Raw genomic sequence first — 13220 nt, 5'->3', positions numbered from 1 at the left:
CTGAGGCTAATTACTCAGCCATGATGCATCTACCCATGGCAGCTCATGGCTACTTTGCAGGTAAACAAGGGAAAGAGCCTCTTTCCTTGGGGCTCCTGCAATCAGTGGTGGACAAACCTGTGTCCAGGGGAGCTGCCCTGGCCAGGAGCAAGGAAGAAATCACATGCCAGGAACAGCTTGGTTTCAAGGGTTGAGCTCCAGCAACATGGACACCGCGAGCTCCCCGCTATCGCAGCCCCGTGCAAGGGCTGCTCGGGTCTGTTTGCAGAGGGCACCCTGCGGGGCTCGGCTGGGCCAGGCTGCAGCCCCGGGTGCAGCGGCGTGGCCTTTGCTGGTTCCTGGGCTCTGTGCCCACTGGAGCAGGCAGGAAGGGTCCCAGTCCCAGACCTGTGCCTGGGACGGATTCAGCCCGTCCCTTGGGCACCCCTTGCACTGACCTGCCCCGTGCCACCCATGCAAGGGCAGCCCAAAGCATCTTCTGTGGTTGCAAACGGGGCTCTTGTCCACCTTCGCACGGTGCTGGGGCAAATGCTGTCCCCCAAACCTGCCAGCAGCCAGGACCCCCTAACTAGTCAGGACTTGCACCACCAGCGCTGTGTTATCACTGATTTTGCATCTGCAGCGGGGAGAGAGCAGATCCTTCACCTCGCAAGGCTCAATCCTGCTCACGGCCAAGTCAGTGGGAGTTTTCTCAGTGAAATCATGGGTACTGGGGGGCACATCCTGACCACCACTGGTAGGACGCCTGCTCAGCCAGGACCTGCCTTTCCATGCTTGTACTTATACAGTACACGGAGGAGTGGCTGGTACCCCCGTGGGTGTGCTGGCCTCTGGGGACCTGGGTGGGCTGGAGAAATGGGACAGGAGGAACCTCATGGAGTTCAACAAGTGCAAAGTCCTGCCCCTGGGGAGGAACAAGCCCAGGCACCAGCACAGCCTGTGACCACTGCCGGGAAAGCAGCTTGGCAGAGAAGGTGCTGGTGGGCACCAAGCTGACCACGAGCCAAGGTGGCCGAGGGCGTCCTGGGCTGCCTCAGGAGGAGTGTGGCCAGCAGGTCGAGGGACATGATCCTTCCCCTCTGCTCGGCACTGGAGAGACCACAGCTGTAGTGCTGGGTCCAGTGCTGGGCTCCCCAGTATGAGAGGTGTGGGCATACTGGAAAGAGTCCAGCCAAGGGCCACAAAGATGCTGCAGGGGCTATGAGGAAAGACTGAGAGAGCTGGGACTGTTCAGCCTGGAGAAGAGGAGGCTCAGGGAGGTCTCATTAATGTATGTAAATACCTGAAGGGAGGGTGCAAAGTGGCTGGAGCCAGGCTCTTCCCAGTGGTGCCCAGTGCCAGTGGCTCTGGATCAAGCTCATAGTACATTGAGATTTTTTTTCCTTTTAGACATTTTGGTGGCTCAGATGAGTGCTGGCAATGATGCATGGCTGGGCACAGGGGTAAATGTTGCTGTCACTCACACCGCTTGAGCATTTCTGTGTGCAGGACGGTGGGAGGTGGCAGGCTGAGCGCTCATCTGTGGTTTCTGTTGGAACCGAACTTTTGAGACTTTAACTTTTTTTATTTGTTCAGAAAGCATGTTGTAGGTATTCTTGAGGCAGAGAGCAGGAAGCAGTGACCAAAAAGATCAGATTTAATTTTTAGTCCTTTCCTCTCCCAGAGTCCCCCTGTCCAGAGTCATGCACTGATCTCTGGCAGCGTTCAATGAAGGCAGAAGCATCTCTTGAGGCATCGATGGCAGGGAGCACGTTGTACAACACCGTCACCGACAGCAGTGCTGGTCCTGAGCGGTGATAAACCCCCCGTTTGCCTTGCTGACTGAGGAAGCGATGAGAAGCATAACCAGAGTTTGTAAGAACATACATGGAAGCTTTTTCATACAAGCTGGGAGCACCCTGCTTTTCTGTGCAGCAAAATGCTCCCAGTTTCAGCCTCACACGAAACATTAACCCCCTTACGTAAGCCCTGTCAACGCACGATGCCAGAGGGCCTGGGGAGGTGGCCTGGCCCTTTCTCCTGCCCTGCAGCAGGATCAGCAAGATGCTTGTCTAAGGTTCTCCAGTGGTGGATTGCCTCCTTTCCAAGCAACCTGTTCAAGTGCTGAACACCTTCCTGGCATGACGGTTAGACCTTAACATGTCTAACCTCAACATTCATAGCCAAGATTAATATGCAGGTTTGCCAGCTGATACATATTGGTGGGGCTCTGATGGTTTATGTCAGTTTTGAGAGAGGTTTGGATGATCGATAAAGGGAGGAGGGAAGGAAGCAAAGATGGACGGGTGCATCACATTTTACAGGAAACATTTTCCTTACTTCTTGAGCAGACCACCCTCTCTCCAAAGCGGGTGAGAAATCTGCATTCACTCTTTGCAGAATTATGAAGTAACTCTATTTCCTAGAGTGATCTCTGATCATTCCCGGCACCTGTAACTGTAGGTTATGTCAGGAATAGGAAACAGCTTTTGCTTTAGATTTCTGAGTGATTTTCTGAGGTCAGTGTACATAGCAGCAATTGCTTCTATGCAGAGCACTGTCCCCATCCTGGGTTCCTCCTTTCCAGCTGATTCCTGCAGCGCTGGTGCTTGGGTTGGCTCATGGTTCCTTGCATTGACTTTGCTGGATTTGCAAACACCTGTGGGAGGACTTCCAACATTTCACCTTACCACGTTGCCTTTGCCTTGATGTGCATGTGGTCCTGGTCAGAGTTTACAGTGGAGATGCACAAAGAGGTGTGGGAGGTGATGCCTGAGACTGCTGCAGTGAATGTCTAAGTGTAGCCTTTGATTAAAGCAGACTCCTCTCCCCGGAGATCCTGGTGGCCACCACGTTTCTCAGATACACTGGTCTGACTCATGATTAGAAGTGGAGAGCAGACATCTCTTGCACGGATGGGCAGAGGAGATGCAGGGGCAGACGTTCCCATCCCTTGTGAGCAAGGAAGGGGTCGGGGCATCCTCTCCTCCCCTCCACATGGGACCTGAGGCACTGAGCACCACGGTATCACCTTGCTGGTGCTTGGTGGACTGAACTGTCCTCTCTGACTGATGCACTTTGGTCTGTGGGGCACCTCAGCCATGTGCCACAGGGACTGAAACGCTGCTAACGATATCAGAGAGCTACCACGATGTCACATTTTCAAGTGATATCTTGGAAAACAGGAGTGCATTGGCCAAAGGGACAGTTGCCCAGCACCCATCAGGACTGGCCCATTGATCTCATGTGAATAAACTATTGCCATGTCAGCATTAGGCATCTGGTCTAGGTTCCCTTTCTAGTCACTGGAGACAGATGCACATTTCTGGGGGATAATTCATTGCACCTAACGTCACACCTTGTTGCGTTAAAGGGCAAAGCAATTTGGTAGAAAATCAACCCCCGTGCGTTCCAGGTTGTCCTCGGGTATCAGAGGGGCTGGGGGCGGCTGGGCTTAGATTCTGAGTGATGCCCAATTCTCTGTGGTACAAGTCCGGTCGCGTTCAATGTGTTGAACTCTCATGATTACGGATGCAGTCGTAACACCGTACACCTTCAGTCTAGTCTAGTCTAGTCCCATACTTAAGGGATTTGGTGGTGTTCAATGAGAACTCTCACGGCTAGATTAGTGAATAGTGCAGTTTATTGAAGCAACAGATACACAAGTTCTTTTGGATTGCCGGTGATAAAATTACTGCCTGGAAAGCATGTGCAAATACCAAGAATATGAGTAATACAGCCTGGCTATAAATGCATTAAGTTATAAAAAACTCTATAGAGATTTCTAAGTTTCCCGGGGAAGCACTCGGTATATCCAAGTGTTCGAATCTTACCCAAAGGCGTGCCTGTGAGGGGGAAGAGATGCTCAGCTTGTCGACTGATCCCAGGTGTCAGAGGTGGTCTGCGATGGTATCTTCCCTGGCATCCCTCCTCCCTTAAGCCATTTTTATACTATTTTTCCTTTCAGGTGGAGCTCGACTGACTCTAGTCATACATACCTCTGTTGTAATTGGTGTAAAAGTTTCTTGTTCTGCTTTTAAAGGTATAGAGTGAGAAAAATCCAGAGCACAAGCTCAGTGAGGGGTGGTCGCACCTTGGAGGTGGGTAGCTTTTGGGATGGAGGTGTGTTTTGGTATTATAATGAGCAAAATTCACCCAAAGGATAGTATTTCATCAAAAAATGGCAGACAGTTGGCTCAGGGTGGTAAATATGCAGCTCAGGGTAGTAAATATGCAGCTTGTCAGTTCCATAGTACCTTCGAGTTCCCGTCTTATCACAGAGCCTGTCCGTGGTGTCTCCACTCCTCTCCACCCTCCTCCTCTCCACCCTAAGTTTCTCTTAGAGTCAGCACACCAAGCTGCCCTGGCGTTGCCAACATCTAAGGTTGCCTAGGGAACTTCTGAGGGGTGGATTGCTTGTGTATTCGCCCCACTCCACCCTGAAAATTTCTTCAATGCTGTACCTTTCCTTAAAATGCGAATATAAATTTAATTCCTAAGTTACCTCCAGCAATTAATTTAATTCCTAAGTTACCTCCACACACCTATTCTAGGATGGGATAAATTATTTTCTGGCAGTACCTCCCTCTCTCAGCATCTGACCTGTCTTTATCAGCTTGTGAGATATTGAGTCCTGGCAACTGTCCCCATAGTTTGAAGATCCCTTCCTGGATCTGCTTCACCTTTATGCCGTAAATGAGGGGGTTGAGCATGGGAGGGACCGTCAAATAGAAATCAGCCACCAGGACTTGGACATGAGGTGCCAAGCCGAAAGAGAACATCTGCAGGTACATGGAGAGTAGGCCACCTATGTAAAACAGCAGGATGATGGAAACATGGGACCCGCAGGTCCTGAGTGCCTTGAGACGTGCCTCTTGGGATGGCAGCCTCATCACAGACCTGAGGATCATACCATAGGAGAAAGTGATGAAGACAGCGTCTGCCCCCACCAATAGTGTTGCCACAATGAGGCTGTAGAGATCACTGACAGACGGGTCGGCGCAGGCCAGCTCCACCACAGCCATGTGCTCGCAGTAGGAATGAGGGATGACTCTGGTTTTGCAGTAGGGTAAGCTGGTGAGGAGGCACATTAATGGTGTCATGACACCAGCTCCCCTGGCCAGAGACAGCAGTCCTATCTGGATGGTCCTTGAGCTTGTTAGGATGGTGTTGTATCTCAAGGGGTTGCAGATGGCTATATACCGGTCAAAGGACATTGCCAGGAGCACCCCTGACTCCACTGCAGTGAATGTGTGGATGAAGAACATCTGGATGAAGCAGGCCTCAAAACCAATCTCCCTTGAATCCAACCAGAATACACCCAGCATTTTGGGAACTACAGCAGTTGAGAAGATGAGGTCAATGACAGCCAACATGGAAATGAAATAGTACATAGGCTTGTGGAGGCTTTTGTCCAGCCTCACAGCAAGAAGGACCATACTATTTCCCAGCAAGGTCATGATGTATGTAAAGCAGAATGGGATGGAAATCCACACGTGGAAAGCTTCCAGGCCAGGGATGCCCATCAAGAGAAAAGGCGAAGAGTTGGTGTTGGATCGGTTGGCGGTTGACATGGCACAGGTGGGCCAAGCCACATCTTTGTTCCCAACTTTAATTCCCTGTAACAGTGACAGAAAGGTTGGGATTTGGCTCCCATCTGTTTGATCATAAACTGTGCACACTGCAGTTTTCAAGCACCACACAATTTTGTTGTATTTATTTGGGGAAAAACTTTCAGAACCTGTTATCTACAGTCAGGCTTTTAAACTGATGCTGTGGTCAGTGCTTTCCAGAGGACACACCACTGGAGAGTCCTGCTGTTCTATTGCTTGCATGGGGCCACTTTCCCTCCTGCTTCCCCTTCCAGCCCCCCTGATTTACCTCTAGCTTTTGCCGTATGTGTGTCTATCTAAAGGCTGGCACCTTGGTGTCCTGCCCTGTCATGGCTTCCAGCCACTATTGCCACTAACAGTGGGCAAAAGTGAGACATAATGACCCCAGGCTCTTTGGCCCTTGCCCAGCCTTTATGAGCAGTGCAATGGTAGGGCTTAAGGACTTGCTGCAAGGACTTGCAAGCAAGTCCTCCCTCCCTACGCCCTGCTCAGAGAAAGGACTGGGTGTATCGGTCCAGGTCACACAAGTTCCATCCCATTGCTACTTTGGGTCATGTGGGAGCTGCACCTAGACAACACGTCCATGGTGAAACTGGGCTGAGAGAAACTGCAGCCAGAAAAATGATGTTCCAAGCTGACAACCAGCACTAAGGGGACACAAGCATCGTCGACAGCCTCTAGCTGCTAGCAGCAGTCAAGGAGGGTACAATTAAAATGACACGACTCCTCCTCCACAGTCATCCACCCATAAGACTGAAGGCCAAACCAATGCAGAATGCTGTCCTGTCACAAACAGTGGAGTTACACCCATTTTTTCTTCTCTGGAGCCCAATAACATGGGATTCGCTAAAGCGTGCTTTCCTGGAAAAAACTGCTTGTGGGCATTCAGATATGGAGAGCCTCCACCCCTTGATATTTGCCCTTGATATGTGCTAATCAACCTCATGGTTATAACCACGTGCTTTTCTTCCCATTTGACATTGCCTGTCTACTTCTCCCCGCCACAGCATCCTACTCTACCTTCCCATGCTTGGCCAGAGAGCCCTTTATGGCAGAGCACCTTCATTGCGCGAAGGTACATGCTTCCCATGACCAAGGAGTTACTCTTGATAAAGTAAACCCCACCTGAAAGCAGTGTGGTGGAGGCACATTTCTTTTAGATAACTCTGTGTCCTGTACTCAAACACACACACGTGCACACGTTGATTAACTAAACTTGCTATCTCATCAGAAAATGAAATCAGGTTTGTTTGACAAGAGCTGTTTCCTGCAAAGTCACATTGATTGTCGTAATTTAATTTTATTCCAATGCTTTAATTCTTTATTGACCAAATCTCCTGTTAACTTCTTGGGCATACTGCTGGGCACTGACGTCAGGCCAAGCAATCTGCAGTTAATCACATCATCATACTTTCTCGCTCAAGTAATGGCCCGAGGAAGTGTCTGCAGTCACCACAGCATGCCAGGGCTCATAAAACTTTGGCAGAACAGGCCAAAGACCTCCTTGGCCAACTCAGAGATGCTTTTTCCCTTGTGCAAATTACCCAGACCTACTGCTGCATTTGTTTTCTGTTCTTAATAGAAGCTACTTAACATCCCTCTCAGCTACCAATCAACTAAATTACATTAAAAAATAAAGTTCTCTGATTGTCTTTCAGGTAGGCACAGACCTCTCTTCTCTATGCAGAGGGGCAGATGCCTTTGCCTGCTTTTATCTGATTTTTCTACTTAACAGCTTCTAACTCCCTTCAGATCCTGACCAGCTCCACCATTTCACTTTTTGCCCACGGCGCTTTAGCTGCAGCTCTCAGTGCTCCATTCACTTTCCTGACCACAGCTGTCCTTTTCTGCAAGCACGCAGGAGTGCAGGCTTGGCCATTAGCTGGACTTGTTCAAAATATCTTTACCTGCAGTTTCCTTGTCTAAATTCCCTCTACCTTTAATTTCCCTCAGCTTTGGGAAAATGGAACGTTAATAAAAAATAAGTACTGCAGGCTGAAATGCATTGAGATCGCCGCCACCAGTTCCTCGGCACCACCAACTTTTTTCCTGTAGTTTAATTCCTCTTTACTCCTCACAGTTAATTAGTGTTGGACGCAGAACCCTTTGATTGAAGGAATGGTCCCTGCGTGCTCCTGTGACCTTTTACGTCTGTTTTGTCACATCTTCCAGACTGAGGTCTCCCCACCTCAACCCTTGCACCCCTTCCCTTCTCATCACAGACACCTCAGCGGCAGTGGGGATTGCCCACTGCAGCATAGCGCATGCGTCGAACACACTCACCCATGGAGATAAACCAAGGTTATTTCAGGACAGGGAGCAAAGGCAAGCACCGTATGGTCTGGCTGCTAGCACGGTGTCTAGGACACCATTCACGTCAAAGGCAAAGCTCCCACTCCAGACCATGCCCTGAGTGTGTAACTGGTCCGGTGTGTGCTCCTGGGGCGCTCGCTCCTCCTCCCTCAATTGCACCAGAGATGCAGGATACCTCCCCAAAATAATGCTTTGTCCCCTAGCTGGGTTGGGGTCCTGGGTCGGCGGCGTGGGGTGGGATCCTGGGGCAACGGGCTGCTGCCTCCTTCACCTCTCCACCCGATCCCGAGTGAGCCGGACTGCGTGTGGCACAATCCAGCCTATTTCACCAAATTCTGCCTGTTGGCAAGATCCCCTTTGCATTCTCTTCAGATACCTGCTGTTGTATGCAAGGGATTAAGAACATTATCCATGGTTGAGAACTTAGCTTGTTTTACAGAAATTGTGTATTTAGCTAATTGTTGATTAATTTACACAAAGAGAAACAAGCCGATTCTTTTGCAGCAAACAATTTCTGGTTTTAGTTAAAAGGTTTGGTATTTATTTGTTTACTTTTTAAAAGTCAAGTCCTATTTTTACCTAAAAAAATACTTAAAAAATCAGAATTTTGCAGCCTTGGCTCTGCAGTTTCTTTTAATGAGAAACTTCAAAATTTTGAAAAACTACTTTTAAAATAAACTTTCCAGCAATTGCCTTTTTCCTAACGGGCTCACATTGTGAGTGCCTACAGGCCAGGCACTGAACTCCCACCATCCCCCTGTCCTTAGGCACCTGGAGCAGCCTGCCGTGCCCTGACTCGTGCCAGTCCTGCCGTACAGCCACCCACCTTGCTCTCTGCTTGCAGACAGCTGCCACCCTCGGGGATGCTCACGCCGAGAAAGAAACGTCTCCTGTGCACAAGGGCAGAGCTGCAGGGCTGTGCATAAATCACCCCAGGCAATGCCGCCGGGAGTCTCCTCCGGGATGGAGATTCCCGAGAGCACGAGTCCTCTCCAGGCATCTTCTGTAATAACCGCAGCGAGGGTGCTGGACGGTAACAGCCTTAGTCCTAAGTCAACTGTCTCCCATCTAATTTCTTTTACAAATGGCAGGTGCTAGGAGATGACCAAGGGAGACAGGAATAGGCTGCACAAGTCATCTCCAGCAGAATGAAAGACCTTCTTTGCGTTTCTGCCTGACCAGTGCAAGTGGAGTTTCACTTCTGGCTCTGCTGGAAGCGTCTCCTGGCTCTCAGTGCAAAGGGCCATGCCGCAGCAGGAGCTGTCCTCACCCCCAACCAGCCCCCCTCCCCAAGCCCCAGGCAGCATAAGGCTGAAATGTGCAAATTCAGTATAACAAAAAATGCAAATTCAGGCTTGCAGAAACATTCTGTCAACTGTTTTTTCAAGATGTCAAGGAATAGTGCAGCAGAAAGTCAGATAAACACCACAAAGACAGGAAAAAATATTTTTGACATGAGGAATGACATGTTCAAACCAGTTTTGGAGCTGAATGCATTTCACTGAGTTTAATTTTTAAATTGATGTAGAAGTAAGGACTAAACATGGCATTTTGGGTGGGATTAATCTGGACAAACACAGGTGGCAGTTGTAGACATGGCATCAGTCTATGGCAGGAGCTAGTCCTCCAGATTGCCTTCATATCCATGGAGACAAACAGTGACTTTATGGCAGTATTCATCCCAACCTAAAGCTGGTATCTAAAATAAGTCAAAGGAATTATGTCGCACCTGCCTCTTTCATTGCCACGACTGTAAGGGAGATGTTGGTAACCATGTGGACCTCTGCCCTGAACATGTCTGAGAAGGATGAGAGTTGTCCCATTCCTTTGCTGTCGGAGGAGACATGCCATCTCCCTATGCCTTTCTTCAGAATCCTTACATTAGTAGAGACAGTCCCCCAACTTCATCCCTCTGCTCCTCCTCCACCCTCAGACCCAAGTGGGGTCGTGGCTCCTGTCTCTGGGTGAAAGTCCCCCCCCAGGCAGAGGACCATGAGCACCTCTGAGACACAGTCATTCACCTCTGCTGAGTTCTCGCTATTTCACCACTTGCATATCTTAAACATCCTAATGGGAGCTGTCACATAACCCTGGCAAAACACCCTGGGCAAATGCTCACCAGCCTGCTGCTTTTATCCCAAAACATTGACTTTTTGTACTCTAGGTGTTACTGGGTCTCAGAAGACTCCAGCCTGACCCAGGAGGAGCATCCCTGCAGAGTGGGTGCAGAGCATCCCTCTGTCACTTGAGCATCCTCCGTTTCTGAGGAGCAGGAAGCCTTGTGGGTGGCTGAACCTCTGAACCTGCTGAACCCCCTAGTACTGAAGAAAGGCAAGGTGTGGGGATATGAGTTGTTGGTGCTGGTACCTTGGATAGTTGCTGTTGACATGTGTCTTCATGGTGGTGTTGGTTGATGGTTGGACTTGATGGTCTTACAGGTTTTTTCCAACCTTAGTGATTCTGCGATTCTGTGATTCATGTTCACTGAAATTGCACCTCTCCCAGTGAGCCTCCAGCACCAGTTCAAAATAATGCCTGTAGAGTATCTCTTTATCCCAGGTCAGAGCTGGACTTTCCACCTGCTAATGCTAAGCTGTAGAGCCTCAGAACGGCTCCTTGTGCCTGCAGCTTCCAGATAAAACCTGTCATTGCTGGCTGACCTGACCTGTCTGGGTCATTCCCAGATGGATCCCAGCTTCCAGAATAGGAGGGCTCTTGCACCCAGGGAAGTCTCAGCATGGGCGGGTGCTGCAACCCCCAGACAGAGCCTGCGAATCCTTGTTGGACACAGCTGGCTGGCTCAGGGAGGGCTCAGAAAAGTCTGGGATGCAGCTGGTCTACCAGCAGCAAGAGCTAGCCGAGCCTCAGGACACTCAGACCTATGGCGTGCTGTCCTTCAGGCCTCCAAGACATGCTAGATTTAGCTATTCATGGACTTGTGGTCATTACGACAAGCAGACACAGGACTGGAAGTATCCCCAAGCAGATTCAGTGTTTATTTCTGCCACTACAAGGTGTGGACACCTAGATACAGTGATAAACACTCCTCCTCTCATTGCTTCTGTTCACCGTCTGCATTCAATGGGAATGAAATTGGTGCTGTCTTTGCATAGATGAATACACCTGGAAAACCACTGACTACCGTGTCAGGCATGAACCTTCCTGGAAAACAGCATTTTGAGCACTGCCTGACGGATCTGCTTGGTCCTCATGCTGTAAACGATGGGGTTCATCATTGTGGGGAGAGTCAGGTAGAGATCAGCTAGCAGAACCCGTGCATGCGTGGATATGCCGCTGCTGAACTGCTGTGCATAAATGGAGACTATCCCAGGGATGTAATACAGCAGCATCACGCAGATATGACACCCGCAGGTGCTGAAGGCCTTCCAGCACGATTTCTTCTCCAGGACAGTTTTAAGGATCATCCCATAGGACACAGCAATGAAAGCCAAATCCATCCCCACTGTAAGAGAGGACCCAGCCACACTGTAAAGCCCACTGGGTCTGGGGTCTGCACACGCCAGCTTCGCTACGGCCATGTGCTCGCAGTACGAATGGGGAACCACACGGGAACGGCAATAGGGGAGGTTCATCACCATCCATGTCAAGGGGACCATGAAAAGGAGAGCTCTCACCACAATGGCCAGGCCTATTTGGGCAATTGTTTGGCGATTCAAGATGGCTTGATACCGGAGGGGGTGACAAATTGCAATGTAGCGGTCAACGGCCATGGCCAGGAGCACTCCTGACTCCTCTGATGTTGTGGAGTGGACAAGGAACATCTGAACAAAACAGGTCATGTAACCAATCTCAGTAGAGTTCAGCCAGAATATGCCCAGCATCTTGGGGACGATGGATGTCACCATCACCACATCAATGACTGCCAGCATGCCCAGGAAGCAATGGATGGGGTCACGCAGGGAGCTGTCCAGCCCAATGACAAGCAAAACCACACCATTTCCTACCAAGGCGATGATATAGCCTGAGCAGAAAAGGATGCCCAGGCAAGTGGGGAAAGCTTCCAGGCTGGGGACACCCACAAGGATGAAAGAGGAGGAGCTGCTGTTGGGGCGGTTGAAGGGATCAGAAGCCATGCAGGAGAATCTTGCTTTTGTGTTTAAAAAAAGGAGCCCAGTTTTGAGCCCTGAGATGTCCAGAACTAAAGGTGGGAACTCTGCATCAGGGCAAGAGTCAAATCAGGAATCCACATCGTTATTACAACGTGTGAGATGGGATTGCTACAGCATAACATGAGCAGGTAGGGGCAGTGGATCAGAAATGCTGAATAAATGGGGCTGTTACGGCTTGAAAGTTCCTATAGGGTGAAGAAGTTCATGTTTCAAGTTGTGCTACCAGGGATTACCAAGGGACTTCTACAGTTCATTGCTTGAGAAAGGCTTGTTTCTTTGTTGGTTGCTCACCACCACCCAGCTGGCATCTTGAAATAAGCTGCAAGAGGAGAGAAAAAGGTCAGCATCCAGCTTCCCTCAGACAGCGCTTTTGCCTGAGCAGCCCTGGCTTCCCTGCAACGGGCCCAACATAGGAAGTTCCTTCAAATCTGTAGGGCAAAAAGTGGTCTCAGAAAGTGCTCTGGGACATTAAGCATGAGCATGAAAATGTCTTTTGCTGCTCTGTCTTCATTCTTCCATTCACCTGTGAAAGAAGCCTGCAAAACTAGGTAGTAGTCAGAGGAAAAGATTAATTTCTGAGGTTTTATTCTGACAGGAGAAGCTTGAAGGTAATAGAGGAACTCCAGAGAACAATCCTGGAGAGATAAGAGGAAGAGTCTGAGTGTGGTGGGCAGCATATGCACATTCATTTGTGCCAAAACTTTGCTTCTGCTGCTTCTTCCCACACAGCTGCAAAGACCGGGCAGGTGATGACCACACCAAATCCCTGCCCATTAAAAGGAATTGCCTGGATGATCATCCACCAGCAGCTTTTTAGCAAGCAGCAAGATGTGGGGTGGCTGGTGGCTGACAATACCCATGCTAGTGACAACATGGAGTAAAACTCACCTGTCTACAACCCCGCTACAGGATCATTTAGGCCAAAATTTAACGTTAGACATAGCCAGTGTGGCAGTAGTGAGAAGTAGAAACTAGACAAGTTCAGAATAGAAATAAAGAAGATATTGGGAGTCACTAAGGGAACACAGCACTTGCAGTTTTAAAATAGAAAGCAGACTTCTGTAGGCTTTGAACCCTCCATTTGAACTATGGCTTAGCCCCAGGTTTGGGGTTGCTGCAGGAGCTGTTGGCTGAAAAGACTGGTCAGGACAGAAGTGCTTACCTTCTGGCGTAAATGTCTGTGTAT

General features: G+C 49.6%; 2 protein-coding genes across 2 annotated transcripts; both read right to left on the bottom strand.

Moving 5' to 3' along the window:
- Positions 1-4543: 4543 nt before the first annotated feature.
- On the bottom strand, positions 4544-5552 carry LOC104252436 (olfactory receptor 52K2). The gene is given in 2 exon segments (XM_009822441.2): positions 4544-4600; positions 4602-5552. Coding segments are annotated over 2 exon segments (1008 nt in total).
- A 5498-nt stretch (positions 5553-11050) lies between these two features.
- On the bottom strand, positions 11051-11998 carry LOC104265094 (olfactory receptor 52I2-like). Its single transcript, XM_009822430.2, has one exon. It carries the CDS (start codon positions 11996-11998, stop codon positions 11051-11053), a length of 948 nt encoding a protein of 315 aa, XP_009820732.2.
- Positions 11999-13220: the final 1222 nt, after the last annotated feature.

The sequence above is a fragment of the Gavia stellata genome, chromosome 1, assembly GCF_030936135.1.
Source record: "Gavia stellata isolate bGavSte3 chromosome 1, bGavSte3.hap2, whole genome shotgun sequence".
In the NCBI taxonomy this organism is placed as follows: domain Eukaryota; kingdom Metazoa; phylum Chordata; class Aves; order Gaviiformes; family Gaviidae; genus Gavia; species Gavia stellata.
This window is presented reverse-complemented; position numbering and strand designations above follow the sequence as displayed.

Coding starts and splice junctions, on each gene's coding strand:
- LOC104265094 (XM_009822430.2), bottom strand. CDS start 11,998: ATGGCTTCTGATCCCTTCAACCGCCCCAACAGCAGCTCCTCCTCTTTC.